Source organism: Poecilia reticulata, linkage group LG8, assembly GCF_000633615.1.
Source record: "Poecilia reticulata strain Guanapo linkage group LG8, Guppy_female_1.0+MT, whole genome shotgun sequence".
Classification (NCBI taxonomy): Eukaryota; Metazoa; Chordata; class Actinopteri; order Cyprinodontiformes; family Poeciliidae; genus Poecilia; species Poecilia reticulata.
Window position 1 is genome coordinate 11,097,450 of NC_024338.1, and position 20,598 is coordinate 11,118,047.

General features: G+C 38.8%; 1 protein-coding gene across 5 annotated transcripts in view; it reads right to left on the reverse strand.

Annotated features, from left to right (window-relative positions):
- LOC103468615 (voltage-dependent T-type calcium channel subunit alpha-1I) overlaps positions 1–20,598 on the reverse strand; it is a 159,930-nt gene that overhangs the window by 118,989 nt on the left and 20,343 nt on the right. For all 5 annotated transcript variants that reach the window (XM_008415792.2, XM_008415791.2, XM_008415790.2 and 2 more), the window contains exon 2: positions 2,124–2,394. In XM_008415792.2, coding sequence (XP_008414014.1) covers positions 2,124–2,377 — 254 coding nt within the window. In that variant the 5' untranslated portion in view covers positions 2,378–2,394. The remainder of the gene's footprint in view (positions 1–2,123; positions 2,395–20,598) is intronic.

Here is a 20,598-nt window from a genome sequence, read left to right on the forward strand (position 1 = left end):
GTGTGTGTGTGTGTGTGTGTGTGTGTGTGTTCGTTTGTTGCTGTGTGTATGACTGAAGGCCTCTCACGGTTGCTGAGTGGTGGACACAATTATTGATCTCAAAAGAGGTGCTGAAATAACCAAATAGCCACTGTATTGCTGTCCTTCACGCACAATTGGATATAGTTCACCTAGCACAACCAAAACAGTATTTGATGGCAATGAAATAAAGGATATCTGTAATCACATCATAGCCACAAGGTTTCATAATCAAAGTATTTCAAGTTACCAAAAAAAAGGCTTGCGTTAAGAATTTGCTGGTACATAAAAGCACAACCAATGATCTGTCTATTCGTAAATCTTTACAGTATGTACGCTACTGCCTTTTTTTTTTACACAGAAATAAGAGACAGACCTCAGATTATTGCTACCTTATACACAAAGACCAATACTAATGGATGAGCTTCAACATGTGCTGAACGTGTGATTTTAGGCAATAAAATCTTTATCGTTGAAGATCTCACGTTTCTCTGCATGTACAATTCTAAGTTTGAAAAAAGGGTTTAAAATATCAACTTTATTTAAGGATTTAGCAAATAGATAAAAGTTTTTATAGACCTAACTGGTCTAAAACAGTGAGAAGATATAGGTTTTGTGTATTTTCTAAAATGTGTAGCTTCAACTTTACAGAAGTTAGACGAAGAATTAATATTAAGGAACAACTAAGTGTGCCCAGGGTTATGTCTGACTGTCATTATTCAGTAAATTCACTCAATTCAAAGGTGCTTTTTAGTTTGTTTTTCTAAATGTTCAAGTATGAGATTATGTCGTTTCACAAACAGTGACAGTAACTCTGGAATGCGCTGCGGCTGCGGCAGAGGTTACGCTCATCTACATTCCTGTGAGTTCCAGTAGGTTTAAAGCCTCTGTAGCTCCAGAAGAAACAACCTTGCCTCAAACCGCTTCCATCGCACCCTGCCTTCCTAATGCCTTTTCGTATTTTCCCTCACGCCCCCCCTGAAACTCAGCCAGGAAACAAAAGATGTGTTTTAACACACCTGCTGCTTCAGCTATCGCGGGTATCCAGCTACCGGTGAGGATCCGAGCTGATGTGACAGAGGAATTAGCAATGTGAAGAAAAATTTGTTACACCGCTTGCTCAAATTTGTGTGCTGGGTCTTTGAGGCCAGCTGAGAATTGCAAGGGAAACAGAAAGACAGCTGCAACTGGCACATGCAAAGCTATAATGTCTGACAACAATTATGAATCAGTATTTGGCAGACCGTATGTTTTGTGTAATGGCATAGACAAAACAGATTTAGTAATATTTTTCTCTAAGGGCTCCCATGGTTGTAGTAAACACTGCTCTAATACTCGTACTCACAAAAAATAAGGAAACATTTACTGAAATCAAAAGTATATTTAAAGGTTACTACTAAATCCTCAAAGATTGCATAAAAAAACAAGAAAAGTCTCTTTGTAATTCTTGCAAAAAATAAATAAAACAGTAGATCAGCTGGAGGAACTGACTCATGCAAAATCTCCGAGGCATTTAGAGTCAAAACCTAAAACAGATAGATGGTGCTGCAGTGTTCTTTTTTTACCTCTACCGTGGAGAGGAGTCATCATTATCCAACTGGCACGGGTAATGTCGTCGGCAAAAAGACAACTGCCTATTCTTATCCGTTAGCTGAAAGCCCAAACACACACACACACACACACACATACACCCCTACACACAAACAAAACTGCACACACCCAAATGTGCACTTTCCAAAGCAGTGCAACACTGACTGCTGCAGTTGATCTTGTATGAGGATGTCAAACACACTTACTTTGAGAAGATCCGGGCATGACAGCTGTGATGTGGTTGCAAATACCGAGAGAGATGAAACAGAAAGTTTTGATTGGATGCGTTTGTGGGGGCAAAGTCAGGACAGACCAAACGCTGCACGCCAACGAACACGTATGAGAAACAGAACATCAATGAGAAAAGATATGCGTTAAAGGAAAAAGAAATTAAATAAGAGCAGGAACAAAAGTAGATTTTAAAAGAAAGGTGTGTCAGACGATACAGGTCAAATGCAGATATGGAGATGTTTAGTTTCAGGTTGGATGTGGCGCATGAAGGAAGGAAAGGATATGGGCTGGAGACCATGCGAATGCACCAGTTGCGAGGACAGGTCGTCTGCTTGAGGCAGAAGAAGACCACGGGCGCCAACTCGGGGAAGGGCAACACAAGCGTGCTTAAGTCGCTGCCGATGCTGACGTCGTCGTCGTCGCCAGGACCTACTTCCTCAATGATGTCATCTATGTGCGCTGAGCCGTATTCCTCGCTCTGCCCTGGCCGTGCTGAGGAGATACTCCTCAGCGGCACAGGACACTCCTCACTCGTCATGGTACCCCCGCTGAAATCTGAAACCGACAGAGAAACGCCACAACCACGTCAGGAATCTCAGCGAATGAAGAAAAACAAAACGTTTAAATACAGTTTTGAAATTGTATAAAACCACCCTCAGCTTCTTTTCAATAAATTAAAATGTTACAAGATAGTTGAGGAAACTTTCTCTTGGGAAATCTGGCAATATGAGTTTTTTGTTTTGTTTTTTTTGTTGTTTTTTTTAAGTGTCTCGAGATGACATGTGGTAAGTTGGTCCTTTACCAATAAACTTCAGTCAAACTAAAATTCATTAAAAGCAAAAAAAAAAAAACGTGTCCATATGCATGGATGTAAACTGTAAAATAATGTTACCACAAACCAACTCGCTATGGTGAGTAAGCCAAATTTACAACATCAATGGTTCAATTAAAGCATCATGACCAATAACACAAGGACTAAATGAATCAGAAATACATTTAAGGGACAAGTGGCAAACACAAACTCAACCACTGTCACAAAGTTACACAGGTTCAAATGAGACTTAGCCAGACACAAAACTCTGTATCGTTGCCTTGTTTCTCTTATTTCCCTGGAACAACTTGGGTTCCCCCAGAATGAGCTGGAGAGTCTCGCTTGGATAAAGGGTGTCCCGTTTTAACCCTGGACTTATTAAAACCCCTAAACTCGATCTTTAATATGTGTAAGAAAATCAAAGGGATGAATAAGCTTCCAGAAAGATTTAAACAATATTGACCAACTTATCAGAAGCAACACATTCGTCAAATCGTCAACTCACAAGCCTAAGACTCACACAGTTTTTGATGACCAAGTCTGGTACCTGTAACCGAAAACAGTGTTAAAGTGAAGTAGACACACTGCATAACAACCCTTGAACAGATTCGCCTCACATACACAGGGAGGTAAAACAGCGGAGTGTGAATCAGTTCCAACAGTCATTGCACATTCATTGACGATTCATTTAACCCCACACAACAGCGTTGTGCAGCGGGAATAGCTTCCCATCTCCAATCACTAACCCTCTGAATGGATTCAAGTTTATCTAAAGAGACAGCAAACTTACACATGTTGAAGATTATAAAGCAAAAAAAAAAAAAAAAGAAAAAATGTCATTAGGTTTGACCTGTGTCCATCCAAATCTACAAATTTGAATGCAAACAGGAGAAAATTAATGAAGACAAAGGGAGTGAGATGAAGTTATTATTTTGGCTCAGTAACCCACCCTATGCATTAAACTTGCTGGGCAGAAACCACGGCTTAAGTGAATTGATAGTAACACTGGACTTACTGCTTTTCTCTTTCGTTTTAACTCACAGCCAAAGAAGGAAACCAGCATAAGGCAAGCTGCCAAATTATGGTTGGACATGTGCAGAGCTACACATATGCATAGTTTTTACACATACCCACAAGTGCTAACACACATATTCTTACTTTCTTACCTTAACTCACAGGCAATTTAAATACTTTTTTTTTTTTTGCAATAATTATTGTATGCCACATTAGAATCATCTTAGACCCATGCATTATTTTATAGTCCTTGTGATGCCCCTTCAATTTTGACATTTCATCATATCAGAGCCACATACTTTAATGCATTCCATTTGGGAGTTGATATCGCAGACTAACCCATAGTCTGAAGCAAAACCGATCAGTGTACTCTGTACTTTTAGTTATGTGTGTGTGTGTCATAATGTGTAGTAATGAAATATGTAATGAAAGACTCAAATGCAGACAGAAGCTGGGAGCATGAATCATATTGAAAGTTTTAATAAAAAACTGAAAAATAAGATAAATAAAATAAAAATCTAAAACAGGGATTATTCCATCCCTCTTGTTATATGCATTATAAAACCAACCTTTGGCTGAAATTACAGCAGCAAGACTTTTGGTGTTTGTGTTTGCTACATATGTTAATTTAGAAATTGATTATTTTTCTTATTAATTCTTTGCAAAATAGCTCAAGTTCAATCAAACTGGACGTAATGTGGTAATCAAACACCAGAGTTTTATCAGTCAATTCTCACTTCAAATTAGATCTGGACTTGCATTGAAAATAAATTATGCAAAGTTGAACTCGTTTTGTGAATTACATCACTTGAATGCAATTTGCTGCATAGAATTTTATTTAGAGGCATCGATTAAATGCATGTGTTTGGGTGCCACAGTTTTCCAATTTATATTTGTACAAAAATTTTGGAGCTCACGTATCATTTTCCTTCCGCTGCAAATCCAACACTAATTTGTGTTGGATTATCAAATATAATACACTTAAAATGATTGGGTCGGTTGTAACACAGCAAATTGTCAAAAGTCCAAGGGCTACGAAAACATTTGCAAGACACAGTAAATAGAAAAATTCTGCATAAATGTTAATATTTCAAGCAACTCAAATGATAATGCTATAAATATACAGCATGTTTGGGTGTGACTTCTTTGTGTGCATGCAGCTCAGCGGCATTAAGAATTGGCAGGAGAGTGGGCTTTTATAGGGTAATGATATTAAAGGCTATTCATTACAAGCTAAGAAAATAGGACAGCAGTGATTTAGTGGCCTGCACTTCTTAGCGTTTCAAAGATAGCCCTGTGAAGAGATGCTGAAGTGGAAGAACATGGTAAAACTGAGAAAGTCACCCTCCTCACATAGTAACACACTGATACATTAACTGTCTACAAAGCTCTGTCTAGTAAAACTGTGTATCCATGTATTATCTCATGAGTGCTGTTTGTGCTAATAAATGCAGCCTCTCAACCCGGGCTAGTGTTTTGTCTTTTTCAAACTGGTATTTTTAATTAGCTTTGCCATGACAACAGCTGTTTCCTTTGGAGGCAGGAAGTTTATTCTTCCTCTGCTGTGCTTTATTTCCCTTGACAAACCTCTTAGGGAGACCCCGCAGCTATTACAAGCAACTACAATTAAGTCGAAGACAGCTCTGCAGAAAATCTTGAAAGGAGTATGCTCCCGTGTGTGAATCCTCTGGCATGTGTTTTTTTTTTTGTTTTTTTACATAAATTCATGGTAAAGACAGCAAGTAGAGCTATTTTATCTTAACTGCGTTAAAATGAGGGTAATAAGTTCATCTTCTTTTCTGCGATTCCCATTCTCTGTGTTTAATAATGACAACTGATGAATGTGTGTGACACTTGGAGTGCTGAAGACCGAATACGCAGAAGGTTCCAAATGATGCCTCAGCACTGACACATGAACACATTCACACCTTCGCAACGTACACGCTACGGCACATTAGCACCCTTAATTGAGGTAGCAGCTATACAGTCACCCATTTAGCTGCACTATGAGCTAAGGCCTGCAATGATGCCACAAAAAAAAAAAAAACTCGCTTCCCCCTCCCACGCACATCCACTGCGACAGTCTGAGACAGATGCAGGAAGAGGATGGATGTACAACAACAGCAAAATCATAACAATGATGGTTTGAGGCACACAGTGCTGTCTTACAGCGTTTTCATACAACTAGTCTGAACGCAAAAACAATTGAAAAGAAAACTGTAAAATAATGTTTTTTTTTTTTTTTTTACTTCTGACTCAATGCTTTCTTAAGAGATCAAAACCCTCATATACGAGGCTCGAGGGATGGAGCTCGTTTTAATGATCTCAAAGAGAAATGAAATGTGCTGAAATATACGTTTTACGGTAAAGAAAAAAGGGCCGTCAATAAAAATCTGAGATCTCAGTGTTTCTCGTAACTCTTCCAGGCATGTTTGCCTGTTTTCTTTGTTGCAACCCAGCTATTATGCACACCGTGTGTGCTAATTGAAAGGCAAAACTATACAGCTTGGTAAAGGCATCAAATCTGGTCTTAGCTGCAGTCAGAGCAGTAGTGCTATTTGCTAATTGTTGTGGGAAATTACCATCCAAAACTACGTTTTCTCTGCTCTTCGTTGTCCCCTCCAGCTCAAACACACAGAGACATTCAGCACGATGTGTGTTAACGTCTTAAAGTGGTAGAAACCATCAGGGATCCATATAAAATATTTATTTGTTTAACTATTAATCTTATAATTAAGTAAAACCATTCTGGATTCGAGGTAAACGTTTCGACTTCCTCCACCTTCCAAAATGTTTAATGTTTGGTACATTGGCTCCACAATGACTGAAATTAAACTACCCAAGAAAACCGGCACAGCAAGTGGGCATGGGTTGATAACCATCAAATGGTTTAATAACATACACACGGGCCACTTTATTAGGCACACCTGTTAAATTGCTTTTTAATGAAACCAATTAAGCATCTGAAGAGGGTGAAGACAACTGCTGAAGACCTTATGGATACACTTTGGGCCCTTCAGGACCAACTGTGCATTGTTTTAATGTCACTGTATGAGTGAGAATCGGCAGTGTCGCATGATTTTAGCAAAGTGTACACAACCCAGAACCTTCATGCTGCAAGGCAACAATAAACAGCCTTGCTGATGTGCAACTCATGATAATTCGTATTTAGCTAAAACAATTTTATTTTAGTTAAAAATCTAGTATTACAAAGACTGACTTAGGTGTTATGATTTACCAGCAAACTTGTTGTTCAGCAATAAGAAAATGAGTAACATGTTGCCTCTATGGAGCTTTATTCATTTGTTTATCAAACAAATGAGTGGAACCTGATGACTTGGGTAAATGCATGCCTTAAAATATCATGAATCTCTCATTCACTTAATTTACTCAGCACTGGCTCTGCTTAATTTAATCTCACACTGTCAGAGCACAGTGAAGGTGACACAGTGTTATCAGCTGTGAATACACATGCGTGATTTACAAAAAGAGCACACATTTCTGGGTGCCTGGACTGAAAACATTCAGCATATAATGAGAAGTACGTGAGCGCATCCCTGAGGATTGGTACTCTCCCTGAGGTGGTTTTATCTATTATTTTTTTTTATGTGTGTGTCAGAAGAAACATAATGTTCCATAGGCTCGTTTAGAACGCAGACATTAGAGTCACTTTAGGATGTTGTTTTTGACCGTAATTAAACCTTTGTTCACGTGGCAAACAAGCACACAGCCCAGGTTAACCAGTTTAATAGTTGGGTGATCAAAACAGCAAATTGCTGTTTTAGTGAGACCAGTATATAATCAATGATAAAGTAAAATGCACTCAAAGAGCAGCCACTGATGCAGAAGCCAACACTGAATAGTGGAGTTGGCTTTTTGACAGCGCCATAAAATTGCCCTCTAAATGTGATAAATGTGCCTTTCACATAAAGGATAAGATCATAATCTTTGCTCTGCATATTTACCTTGCCGAGCAAATTTTAATATGTATAGCTTAGAGGCTTTATTATGTTTAAATTTGTCAGTCCAAAATTACGCTGGAGCATTATGCGCATTGTAAACGTACTGCAATAAACTTTACTGGACAGCTGAAAAAAAGAAAACAATGGCTGCCTTTTTATTTCATCCTAACTCTAAACCAGTCAGGCAGTTTTCACAGTTGTTTTAGGTTCATATGTAAAATATAAATCCAAGCTTCAGGTTCTCACAGTACAACAAAACAAATTGAATATTGTCATCACAGTTTATTTACATATAGACTTATATATTTGCCCAATTCCAGTCCTCTAGATTTGATCAAGGCCTGTAGAAGAGACAACGTATCTAAAAGTTGCAGAACATTTCTCCAGGACTGGACTTTAGCACTCCTGAACTAATGAAAACAGAGGTGTGAAAACCTCTGTGTTCAATTTTGTTTAGTTCTTAATTTAACTTAAATGTTTTAGATAAAACAAATTTTAACATGCCAGACACCCTATAAACCTACCAACTAACTCTCCCATCATTGGCAGCAGCATGTGTAATGAAGCTTTTGCAATAACTGCCAGTAAGATTTTTATATCTCTTACATCAGTCTGAAGGTTTGAATTTTGGCCAAGTTTTTTTTTTTTTTAATTGGAACCACATAAGAGGTTTTCCTATCATCAAATGCCTGTTTAAAGGCAGACCACAGCTTTGAAACCAGATTCAAGTCTAGGCTTTCACTAGACCTCTAGAGAATTAACAGTCAGAAGTGGACTTTCTGTGACGCTGTTGAATTATTGTCCAGCTGCATAACCAAACTGTACTTTAAGCTTAGGCGAGCCTTTTATTATACATTTATTTTGTCATGAGAAAGTCAGGGTTTCATCAGTTAAAGCAGTCCTCTAATAAGCTGCAGACTATCACTCTACCACCATCATGTTCAATAATTGATATGATGTTCCATTTTTTTTATGCTATTAGCTTCATTCTGGATGCAACTAGAAATACAACTTTTTTTTTTCTTTTTTTAATAAATGCACATATTATTTTCCCAAAAGCCTCATCAAGAGGATTTTTGCCATGTGAGATGGCACTTTGTTTTCTTTTTGGTCAGGTGTCGACAGACGCCTGACCAAAAAGGTCAGGTGATGCCAGTGGTTGCAAATTTTGTCCCATCTCTTTTTGCAAATCCGCCTGAACCTTGAGGCAGATTTGACCTTAATTGGGGCAGATCTGATCTTTTATGACTTCCTGGATGAGATGTTGCTGTGCTCTTGAACTGATGTAAACTGGTCATCTACTCTTGAGAGGGATAATTATTGTCCCGTTTATTCTCCTTTGGTGAATAAAACAGAATACAGAATACAGAATACAGTGACATCATAAGCAGTCGAACAATTTTTCTTTGGTCATTTTGCTCCAATTCAAAAATACTTGTCACAATTTGCAAAAAATATGTAGTAGAATCAAAATACCTATTGTATCTGCATCTATATGTCTTATTTCTGGGTAGAGTAACTGATCTTTTTGATAAATGTGGTTTTCTGTAAAAGAGAATGTTATTATTTGATCCTCACCGATAGTTTGGTCTCACACAAAAATACCTCGATGGTGTCATAAAACAGCAGGACATGAGTCCTTGATGCGCTTGCCACTCTCTCTGATACTTTCTCTACTCTGAACTCCTCAAGATCAAAACTGTCCTCTTTATAACATCAACTTAAAAAAAGGCAACCCCTTTTCTTAACAAAAGGCAAATGACAAGATCATCTTTGCTGAGCATATAAATCCATATGATCCATATAAAGACAGTCAGGTAGAGCAGACTTGACAGACTCTTGACTGATTTTTTTGTGGTCACCTTGCAAAGTTTTAATAAGTTTGTTACTTCTTCTCAGTCAAACTCGTATTTTTCTTTTTTTTCCCACAGTATTTTCTATGCTTGCGTCTCATTTACTAACTCGGATTTCTGTCCAGCAGTGGGTAAAAATACCAAGCATTTCACTGAAATTGCTTGTTACTCCCACAGCCAGACACTTTAAGGTATTTCCATTAATAAGTGACATATGGGTGTCAAAACCACATATTGCCTCCAGAAAAGCATAATACAGACTCTGCAGCATCGCCATATTGGCCCAGCCATTTGTTATGGATCTTACTGGCCAGTTGGGCAGGTTTCTCGTACGCAACCATATGGTCTGTGTGAGAAGCATTTCATTAGATCATTTGGAAATAGCAGGTGATGAAAATAAACACGCAAAACTCATTTTCACAAAGTAAAACATAAGTGAATGGATTTTACAGTCACAGATATCTCGCATCATGAGACAAAAATGATATTTTTAAACGAGCAATGATTATTTTTGCACTCTCAGAAATACATCCGCTTATTTGCACAGGTGCAATCTTACCTAACATCAAAATAATTTTCAGGCATGTCATTCATTAGATGTGTGCAAAAACAGCAAAAAATAATCATCATTATTAACAAAAATAAAAGCCTTAAAAATCTGTTTCCATGTAATCTATATAAAGTCTCATTTGGTAACTGAATAAATAAACTGTTCAATGATACTAAATTTTATTTAATATGAATATATTAACTTCTACTACATTTTGAGCTACAGTATGAGTTGGACTTGACTGGCCAGCCTTCAGTGTCGTTCTGCTTTCCTTTGACCGTTCTTAACAGACACCAATCACTGCAGACACGCCACAAAAGCTGCAGTTTTACGGATGCCCTGGCTCTCAATTTTAGAAAAAAAAAAAACCTCCTAATGTATCCCACCCACTATCAGGTGGCATTTGTTTCATCTCTCTGTGATCATGTTGTTATAGCTTGTTAATCTAAGACAGGCCAGTGGGATTCGACTGCCCAGTGTCTGGGTGCAGCTACTTTCTGAAATATAATTTTGTAGCAACTCATTTTTAATTTCAGGAGAGAATAAAAGATTCCCTTTCATTCCTGTTTAATCAAACACCTTCTTAAGGGACTGTTATCTGTTTGAGTTTCTTATCTCGATACCCTCTTTAACCTTTCCTTTCTTCCCTCCCTCGATGTTACCCTTCTGCAACTCATGCCTCCTCTGAACTCCTCTCCCTCTCACAGCATCTCCTCTTTTTATGATGAAGAAGAGGACACTGCGCTGTGTGTCAAAAATCATCTTCAGAGAGTTGCTGCCAGTGGATTACACTGAGGCAGAGGCCCCATCAGTTTAATCTGTTTTAACAGCCTTGGCTCTAACCAAGCGTATGAATACTGAGCGTGTCTTTGTGTCGTTAAGCCAGCATGACTGCTCTGTTTTTATAAATCCTCACCAATGCGGTGACAAGCTTTTGCCGATGCTAATTCAATAGATTTACAGCATGAAGCGTTTAGCTGTAGCATCGTGCTAAAAGACTGCAGAGTTTGGGCCACGGGAAAGTTCAGACGCAACGCCATAAATTAATTGGTTGGAAGGAGGACTGACAGGTCGGCAAATGAGCAAGAGAGAAGTGAGCGGAGACTGTAGCCCATAAATTGGATCGGAACTTGCTTCATAGCATATCAAAAGCTAAGTGTACTTAATAGTTACAACTCTGTTCAGCGGTGCAGCAAGAAAAAGCACGCTTAAATGTGCAAACTGTATCTAAACTGCAAGGAAAATGTTGATTTGTGGTGTTGGTGGTCGCCTGCTATTTCTCAGTCTTGCTTTGATGTTGTTTGCTATCAAAACATCCTGTGTGTCCTGTTCAGCAGACATCGAAAACATGATGTAGTCTACTATCTAAGCAAGGTGAGATATTTTTTTGAAAGTGAAAGAAAGATTTGTGTCCACATAAAGACATGTCAAAACGTTACTAAAACATATTTATGGTTGATAACCAGTTGTAGCTAAGCACATGCTCCTCATTGTTGAACATGCTTTATGTCTTTAACAGATTTAGACAGAACGAGAAATTAAAATGGATTTTAAGATGCAATTTTATGGGCAGGAAACCAAGAACATTGAACAAACAAGACATCAAGCGTAAAGGTTTAAGGTATTAGACTGTAATCAGAAGGTAATAAAACGGTGAGTAAATTGTATCAGATGCTTTGGTAAATGTTGCATGAGCTCTGTATTATGGGATTATTTATGAATTGCTTGATATATGTTAAAGTAGAAAAAAATGAACATCAACAGCAAATAATTAATAAGTCATGGGTTGCTTTTCTCATCTTGGTGAGGAAGTGAACTACCGATCCACATCACCCCAAACAAATTGTCCTAACAGTGAAACATGGTGGGGGCAGCATCATCCAGTGGGGAAACCTTTCTTTCCCCTTCTGATAGGAACTGATGAGAAAACGGAAGAAGGAAAATGCGTAAATCCTGAAAAGAAAACTTCTTGGAGGTTTCAAATGACAGAGCAAAAGTTCACTTTCCACCAGGAGGACGATGACCCTCACAAAGCCAGAGCCACTATGGGCTGATTTAGATCCGAGTAAATTAATTAATTAGAGAAACAGAGTCAAAGTCCACACATAAATCCAATTAAAAATCTCTGGTTAGACAGGAAAATTGATGTTCACAGAGGCTATTCATTTAATCTGCATTGACTGAGGACATGTGCACCGCACTAATCAGATTTGTATTTCCAACAACTGTAAAGCATACATTTTCTTCCACTTCACTATGCGCTTAGTCTTCAGAATATTCCAATAAGACACTGCAATGTCTGAACACACAGGACTTTCTGCAGTGCTTGGGAAAAACGAGTCAAAGGTCAAAAGACACCGACTCTGGAAAACAAAATCTACGTATTCCAGGAAGATTCGGCACAATGAGACGATGTGTAACATGTGAATGTGACAACACCCAGACAAGATGTTAACATGGAACAATGCCAATGTCAAAATATGTTTATGTTGAAAATATGTAAAGATCTCCTCTAAATTTGGTTGTGCTGACTTAGGCTGCAGTTTGTAATAAAATCTTTGCTGTTCAACCAGCAGAGCCTTATTCCTGAATCATCACCGCACCAACATCTTGAAGACACTGACAGAATACACCGCAACACGTTATTAACTGAGGTTGTAACATGACAAAATGTAAAACAAAATCATAATAATTAAGGGATACTTTTGCAAATCAAAATGCAGTTATATGGGCTGTTAATGTACTTTTTTTTTTGTGGAATTCAAAGTAAGGGATATGCTGTTCTGAGGATTTAATATCAAGAAAACAGAGCATTTTGAAAAAGTAGAAATAGGACCTCACAAAGAGATCCGAGAAGCAAGGCAACTTTCAGCAGGCAACTTATCAGCACATCTGGTATATTTTGTAACTTATGTAAATGAGTGTAAATAATGTGGGAATGTGGGGTTCAGCACTTAGTTTTCCATGTGCATAGCGAAAGTATTCCTTCGCACTCGTCTGTGTGTTATTGACTGATTTATTACACACTCCTCCAGTTTCCCCAACGCAAATCCATATTGGCGAGGGAAGGGTGGTCCAATAATGCTGCCAATGATTTACTATTAGAGCTCTAGCTGTCATTCGTTCATCCTGATAAATGACAAACATTTCCCCGTGGCTGCCGGTGTGTGAGCCAAAGCGCGCGCAGGGTAGGCGAGCCAAATAAAACAAACGGTCAATCTTATAGGTTTACGTGCCAAAGCTTCCACTGTGCTTTTGCTGGCCGTGTGTGTCGCCGTGTTTCCAATCCAAATCGAGCAGTTATCCGATCCTCGCCGTGCCCACAAACAATGGTCGTGCAACTGAACGCAATCAATCCAAATTAGGCACAGACCAGTGGACTTGCTGCAGGTGCACATGCATTATGTGAGCCGGCTTTAGACGCCGTCGTCCATCACAATTTTTGGCTTCTGCTTGCTTTTGCTTCACAACCCGAGTAAAACGAATGAGGACAACAGAGGCTCTCGTTGTTATATGTTTTGTTAGAATGGCTAAAAGCACAAATGCATGGGCAATTTTAAAGAGAATGAGGCTGCGCCCCTCTATTTATGGAGGGACTCACCAGATGTGAAAAAGGATGAGCAGAAGTAATGACTGAGCTATTCCTCTTCTCCCCGTAGAAGGCAAAAGGCACTGAGTCGAACATCTGTTGACACCCTTTATCTTTTCTCTCCCTGTCTCCTCACTGCCTCTCTTCCTCCTTTCAGAAATCACTTTTCCCACTGCTTTCATGCCCTGACAGGAAGCTGCCATCCAAAGTTTGAAAACTTCAGCAGAAAGGGCGGGAGGTGATGTGCGTGTGGGAAAGAGTACGTGTTTGTGTGCGTGTATGTGTGTGTGTGTGCTGTTTTTTTTTTTTTGTCTGTGTGAGTGAGAGCGAGCGCACGACACAAAGAGAGAGCAGACAAAGCCTTGATATGAACCCCGAGGTGGCAAGCTTGAGAAATGAAAGCTGCCTTGACAGAGCGTGCATGTGATTATGTGTTTGTGTATGCTCGTGATATCGGAAAAATTTGCTGTTTGCAACTGACGCGTTTACCGCGTCCGTCCTTAAGTACAGTACCGCGGCCACGCACGCGTACACTTGCGTTGGCTGGACATGCGTGGCAACCGTGGGGGATGTGTATGACGCAATACAAATCTAAAGCACAATGAAGACCTTCCCACTATTTAAGGATGAGACGGGTGCTTTTATTGAACAGAGTGATCACTGCCAGCCAAAAAGTAACTTTGTATACTGGGTTTGAGTGGAGGTACTACAGACTAGTACAGAGAAGAATCTGAATAATAATTAAACCACGTTGCCACATATGTTTTAAAGCACTAGAGTGGATAGGAAAGGATTTGGTTTGGGAATTTCTGGGTCTCGTCTTTGCTTTTTGCAGATTATGAGGTTCTGTTGACCACGACCTACATTGTACATTGAGGTGAGTGTTGTCATGAGGCGGTGTGGTGGTAGGTGAGGAGATGACGCTTAGGCCCAGATATGGTGAAAAATGATGAATTTAATGACAATAATCCACACGAGRAACAACAGAGAGCAGCACGGGGAAACAGGCATCTACGGGAACAGACGACATAGATTGACAAGGACCCGACGAAGAACACAGACAACAGGGGAGACTAAATACACACGGGGCAATCACGGGAACGASACACACCTGGGAGACAATCAACGGGGAAAGACGCAGAGACAGGACTAACAGGGAACAGGATCACAYAGAAACTAGAAAATAAACACATAGAAACACGGATCATGACAAGTGTAAGGTGACTATAGCATTAAGCCATAGGTCTTATCAAGAAAAAAAATAAATAAACTGCTTCCTCTTGCTTGGGAGTTTGTCTCTGCCTTAAATGGAGTTCAAGTAGTTTGGTGTTTCCTTCACTATTAGGATAAAGAGAGAAAATGGATGGAGACTAGTGCTACGTATTCAGTAATAAAGGTGCTGCTCTGGTCTGTCACGGAGCCAAAGCACAAGTCTCTATGTTCTGACCTTCACCCAGTGTCTTATGATATGGACTGTGACTAAAAGAACAAGATTCTGGATACAAATAGCTGAAATGAGCTGAATGACACTGCTGGGTGGACTCATCTTTGGTCACCTGCTTCAACATCTGATCAGGAATCAACCTGGGCGGGTTCCAGAAGGATGACGTGAATTTTAATTTAGTCTGAGCCTTTTCAAATGTTAGCTGAGGAAGTTAATGGTTAAGAGGTACAGAAAATATTGTCAAAAGTGTGACATGTCAATGCTGTCACTGCTTTGGGAGAATTCTTACCCTAGCAATGCTTTGTGTTGCTTTTGTTTTGTACTCAAAAGTACAAATTTTCAGGTTTAAACTCTGAAAATCAAATAAAATAAAAGGTCCCAATCCATTCCTACTTTAATATTTCTGCAGCAATGTCATGTAATAACAGCTTCATAAATAACTGTTTTGTGGTTCTGAGGGTTTGCATCACATCAAACAAGCAGCAGACACGAGAGAGTACCATCACTGCATTTGAGCCTTCGGTGTTTAAATATTTAAAACTGAAGGAAATACATGGCACTGGCCACAAAATTAACAAATCAGAGTTATTTTAAGAAAATTCCAAAACTATGTTAACCATGCTCTGGAATTATTTTTTTATGTTTCCTGTTATTGGTTCTACAATGTTTTCTACATTGTTTTCAATAGAAATTAATAGTGTTCATTTTTATTTTAATTGACAGGAGTTTTTGTTTTCAGACATTGGAGGGGATTGTGGTTTGGGGTAAAACAAAAGCTTTAATTGCAAACCATTCTTCAGCTACCTCCCTACTCGGTGGAAGAAAAGTAATAAATATGGCATAATGCATTTATGCCATTTGGACATCCAAAATTATGCCAACTGTAAAAACCATACAGGGGGGAAATAAATTAAGAGAAAGGACGAAAAGGAAGGTAAAGTACTGTATCGGTCAAGGGCAGAAAATGACAAGACAGAGGTTTGAGGGAAAAGGGAAAACCAAGAAGTTGGAAGACTGAGCTTTAAATGCTGGGATACGGTGACAGATTCAAGCGAGACAAAAGAGACGGAAACAGAGAAAAACAACACAGAAGGAAAATATACTGTAAGCGAGCGTGACAGAGAAAAAGGAGAGGTTGAGAGGATGGTAGAGCTGAAAGGACTTGGAGGCAAAAATACAAGGCCAGAGACAGGGAACAAGAAAGAGGTCCAAGACAGCTGCGGCTGTGTGCAGTAAATGCAGTATGAGTTAAAGCAATATGGTGAAGCGTAGAATGGTACAGTTCTTTAAAGGGAATATATAATTGTATAGGAATGAGTAATACTGATGTGCAGACCAGCTCCAAAGCCTGAATGCTTATTCTTCCACTTCCTCGCTCCTTTTTGTCTTCACACCTCTCCTCAAAACCTTAGAGCTCAAATGAAGGCATGTAGCTTCCTAATTACTTCATTTGCATAAACATACACACTGTGCAAGACAGAAGGATGTGGGCTCCGAGCATAGCAAAAAAAAAAAAAAAGGGAGTTTTGGAGAAAGGGAGGTAGAGATTCAAGTGGAGAAAGGAGTGCAGTGAGTTCTGCAGTGAAGTTGAAAAACAGAGAAGTTACGAAGCTTAAGAGATAACAAATATTCTTTTCATAATCACGGTATTCTGGTTTCTCAATCCTTTTCTTCTTTTTGTACCGCCTGTGTGGTATTTATTTCTTTGCTCCCTGTCTCCCCCTCCTAATGTTGCACACTTCCTGTAGGTAGCTTAACGCCAACAGCTATTATTCCGCTCCTCCCCCATGTCATGTCCCTCACTCTCCTCCTCCGATTTCAGCGCTGTCTCCGGCATCATTTCTTTCCATTCGTTTCCCGATCTCGTCCTCCTTCCCTTTCTGTGCCTTCCTTCTCTTGCAGAGTGCTGCGTCAGGTCTTTTCACCCTCAGCAGTGTGAAATGAGATTTGAATATGGCTCTTGGAGCATTTGTGGCTCGCCTCAGCCCCCCCACCCACTCATCCACGCACACACATACTGTAAAAACTTCCACACACACACACACACAAAGAAAGCCTGTCGTAAAAATAAAGGATTGCGATGCCACATGAACGCGTGCCAGGCAAAGGAGGGGGGTGGAGGTAAGTGCAGGAAGCTTGAGGAGACAGGGAGGACAGGAAGGTGAAGAGTGGAAAGGACAGGAAAGCCGAGGAGGGAGATGTGAGAAGCAGAGGACTACAGTAGAGTCATGAATATAAAGCGGGAATCAGCAAGAGGGAAAGAGGGCAGAATGGGTGAAAATAAAACACAGATACAGGATCAAGTGGAGTAACGTCAGCAGAAGGAAAAAGAGGAGCATATTTTGATTTTGAATGCTCACACCCTTGTTTCACAGCCTTCTTTACATTTTGAGTGGTGATCGTTCGCTATGACAAGGCAGGGAAGCCAAAACGAGACGAGGCCAAAATGGAGTCCCTGCCAGAATAAAACAAAAGTGAGTTAGAACGGCACCTGCATGTGTTTTTTTTGGAGTCCAGATTTGGAATTTACAATTGAATTTGTGAAGTTTTTTTTTTTGGTAACACCTTATTTGAAGGGGGGTGAATAAGACTGTCATGACACTGTCATAAACATAACATAACACCTGTCATGAACATGAATAAACCTTCATGAATATTTACGACTGTTTTCATAAAGCGTCATTCAGTAAATTATGACACTTTTAATACAAAGTTGACATTATTCAAAATGTCTTTGTTATGACAACTTGACATTAACCAAGAAATCATTACTGTTTAAACTTTACCTTTAATAACATAAAGGGACCTAATTTTTAAAGTGGAATCAGTAATACTTTTATAACAAAATAATATCAGTCGTTCATTTCCCTTGATTTCATACGTAGAACAAAAAACTGGCATGAATCAAAACGAAGCAAAGAGGATCACTTTTGAAAACCAAAAGTCCTCGTGCAATATTAGTTTTCTCCAAACACGTAAATAGTCCTTACCTGATGTAAACACCAATTCTGAGACACACTGACCACTAAATTCAGATCACCTACCTCATACTGAGCTGAATGTTACATGTCAAACTGAGGCCCATCAGACCAGACAATGTTTTTTCCAGTCTGTTACTGTCCAAATTTGGTTGCCCAGTGCGAATTGTAGCTGGCCTTCCAGTTTGGCAGGAGTAACATCCTTGCAGTCTCCCGCTGCTGTAACCGATCTGCTACAAGGTTCAGTGTGTTGTTCACTCAGAGACGGTATTTTACATTAAGCAATCTGACAACTGATCTTGGACCTTAATTTCCACTCTCACAACAGCTACTTACTGGAAAATGACAGTGTTTCTTTTGGACCATTCTCTGTGAATCTGAGAGAAAATTGGACGCGAAAATCCCAGTGGAGCAGGAATTACATGAAGTTCTTCTCTCAGAATCTGTATAAATCTTTAGAATATATAGATTATCAATTTTATAGTACAATTGTTACAGCTAAAAAAAATTGCAATCTGAAAAACCTGGTATTCATGTCTGGTCTACAATTTTATTAAAGCATCAGTTCAATACTGTTAAAGTCTGATGTGAGAAAAATGCACATTTATCTAGCGACAGCCTACTGATCTACAAATCGGTATACGAAGGTGTGTGCATTCATGAGTGCAATTGTGTGAATGTGGCTCTAATGTTATACTTTAAATAATCACTATCACTGAAAAGCCTGCATTCAAACTATGGCACAAAACATTCTTATTTTCAAGTCCTAAAATTTGAATGTAAAAGTTTTGAATTAAGAGAATCCTCAAAATAAAATGTGGAAATTGAAACCAGAATTTTTTTTTTCTCTGGTCAACTTAACTTTAACTCAATATTTTGAAGCTAAACTTTCTTATATTTTAATGAGCAACACTCAGACTAATTAATTGCACATTGGTGGAGATCCACTACTGACTTTTGAAAGAATGTAGCTTCAAAACTTTTCTTTACAGGCCTGAAAGCCACAGTCATCTCTTAGATTATCCTTAAAATGTGCCTCCACACTTTAAGGAGACTTGGATCATCAGTCAATCATACAGTTTGCAACATGTAACCTTTTGACATTTAGATTCTGTTTTTAGAATAAATAGGAGACAACTTCATAAAAACCCATCCATTGACAAACAATGGCTTGATTATAGAATGGTCACTGAAGAGATACATAAGACAAGCAGCCATTTATGCACTTATTCACTTACTGGCAATTGTACAATCACATGTTAATCAAGTAAGCATGTTGAAAAAACAAACAAACAAAAATAAAACACTGCAACCGTGGATGCTGACTTGCTTTTGGCTACCAACAAACAGCCAGGAGCCAGTCAAGATGCTTCTGATAACCACATTTCAGCATGAAACTGAGACTGTGAAGCATATCATCCACCAGAGGCATCCAACTGAGCTCAAAATCAGCCTCCCCATCGATCATTTTTAGAAAAAATGGCTTGTTAGAATGCAATCACTCAGTGTTCCAGCAAGTTAAGTGATTTTAGTGTGCAGCAGAAGTCACTATGAATTAAAAGAAAATATTTGACGGACAACAATCGAGCGTCAACTGGTATAACGGCTGATCATTATATATTTGTCATTATTGTTGCTTTTCTAAGGTACGTCAGGCCAGTCTAAAAGAAAAAATCCATGGTCAAACCAAATGTTGCCTCTGCTATTAGGAAAAAAAACTCTTCATTTGCTCAGCTGGTCTAATTTAAGTAGATCTAATGTGGTTGACCCTTGGTCATGGGAGAAGGCTGTTTTGCAAGCAAACAAATTGATTTTAATGATCTCATCTGCACCTAAATCCCTTCCTGACTTCTGTACGCTCATCGACATGCACTAAATAATTTACATTAGCTCTTGCCAGCTCCCTGTCAATTTTAAAAGTATTTTCTTTACATATCTCGCTCCCTCTCCCTCCTGTACCACCTCCGCTCCCCCCATCCACAACGTTTAGCTCATGCTGCACCATCATTTTTTACTGCTTTCATCTTCTTTCGTTAATGCTCATTTTCATTTTATCTGTCCACTGCTGCTTTTCAATTAAGAATCTACTGAAAGGTAATTGAATCCGCTCTCAGCGGCTGTCTGACTGAATTACTTACTATTTAGCTTTAAAATATTACATAATTAATCCTGATACATTCATTTGATAACAGTTGTGTTTGAGTCTGTATGTGTCTTAACTTTGTGTCAGTGTCGTGTGGCTCACATATAAATGAAATGTATGTTGCCACATTAATAATAACATCAAAACAGGGACAAAAAAGAAAATCTTAGACATGAGCTAATTATCTCAAACACTATGACTGATAAAGTTTACAGTTGCATTTATAGAAAACATAACGATGAATAAATTGTATTTAAATAAAACAAGAGGTTTCAAAGACTGTAATATAAATTCTGAATCATCAGTTTTGTGGATTACTAACCTAAAATGTGGTATTTGCTATGAAAAAGGCTGACTTGGCACATCTGCAACAACCTGAAAACATTGATTATAGAAAATACCAGCGTCTCGTCTC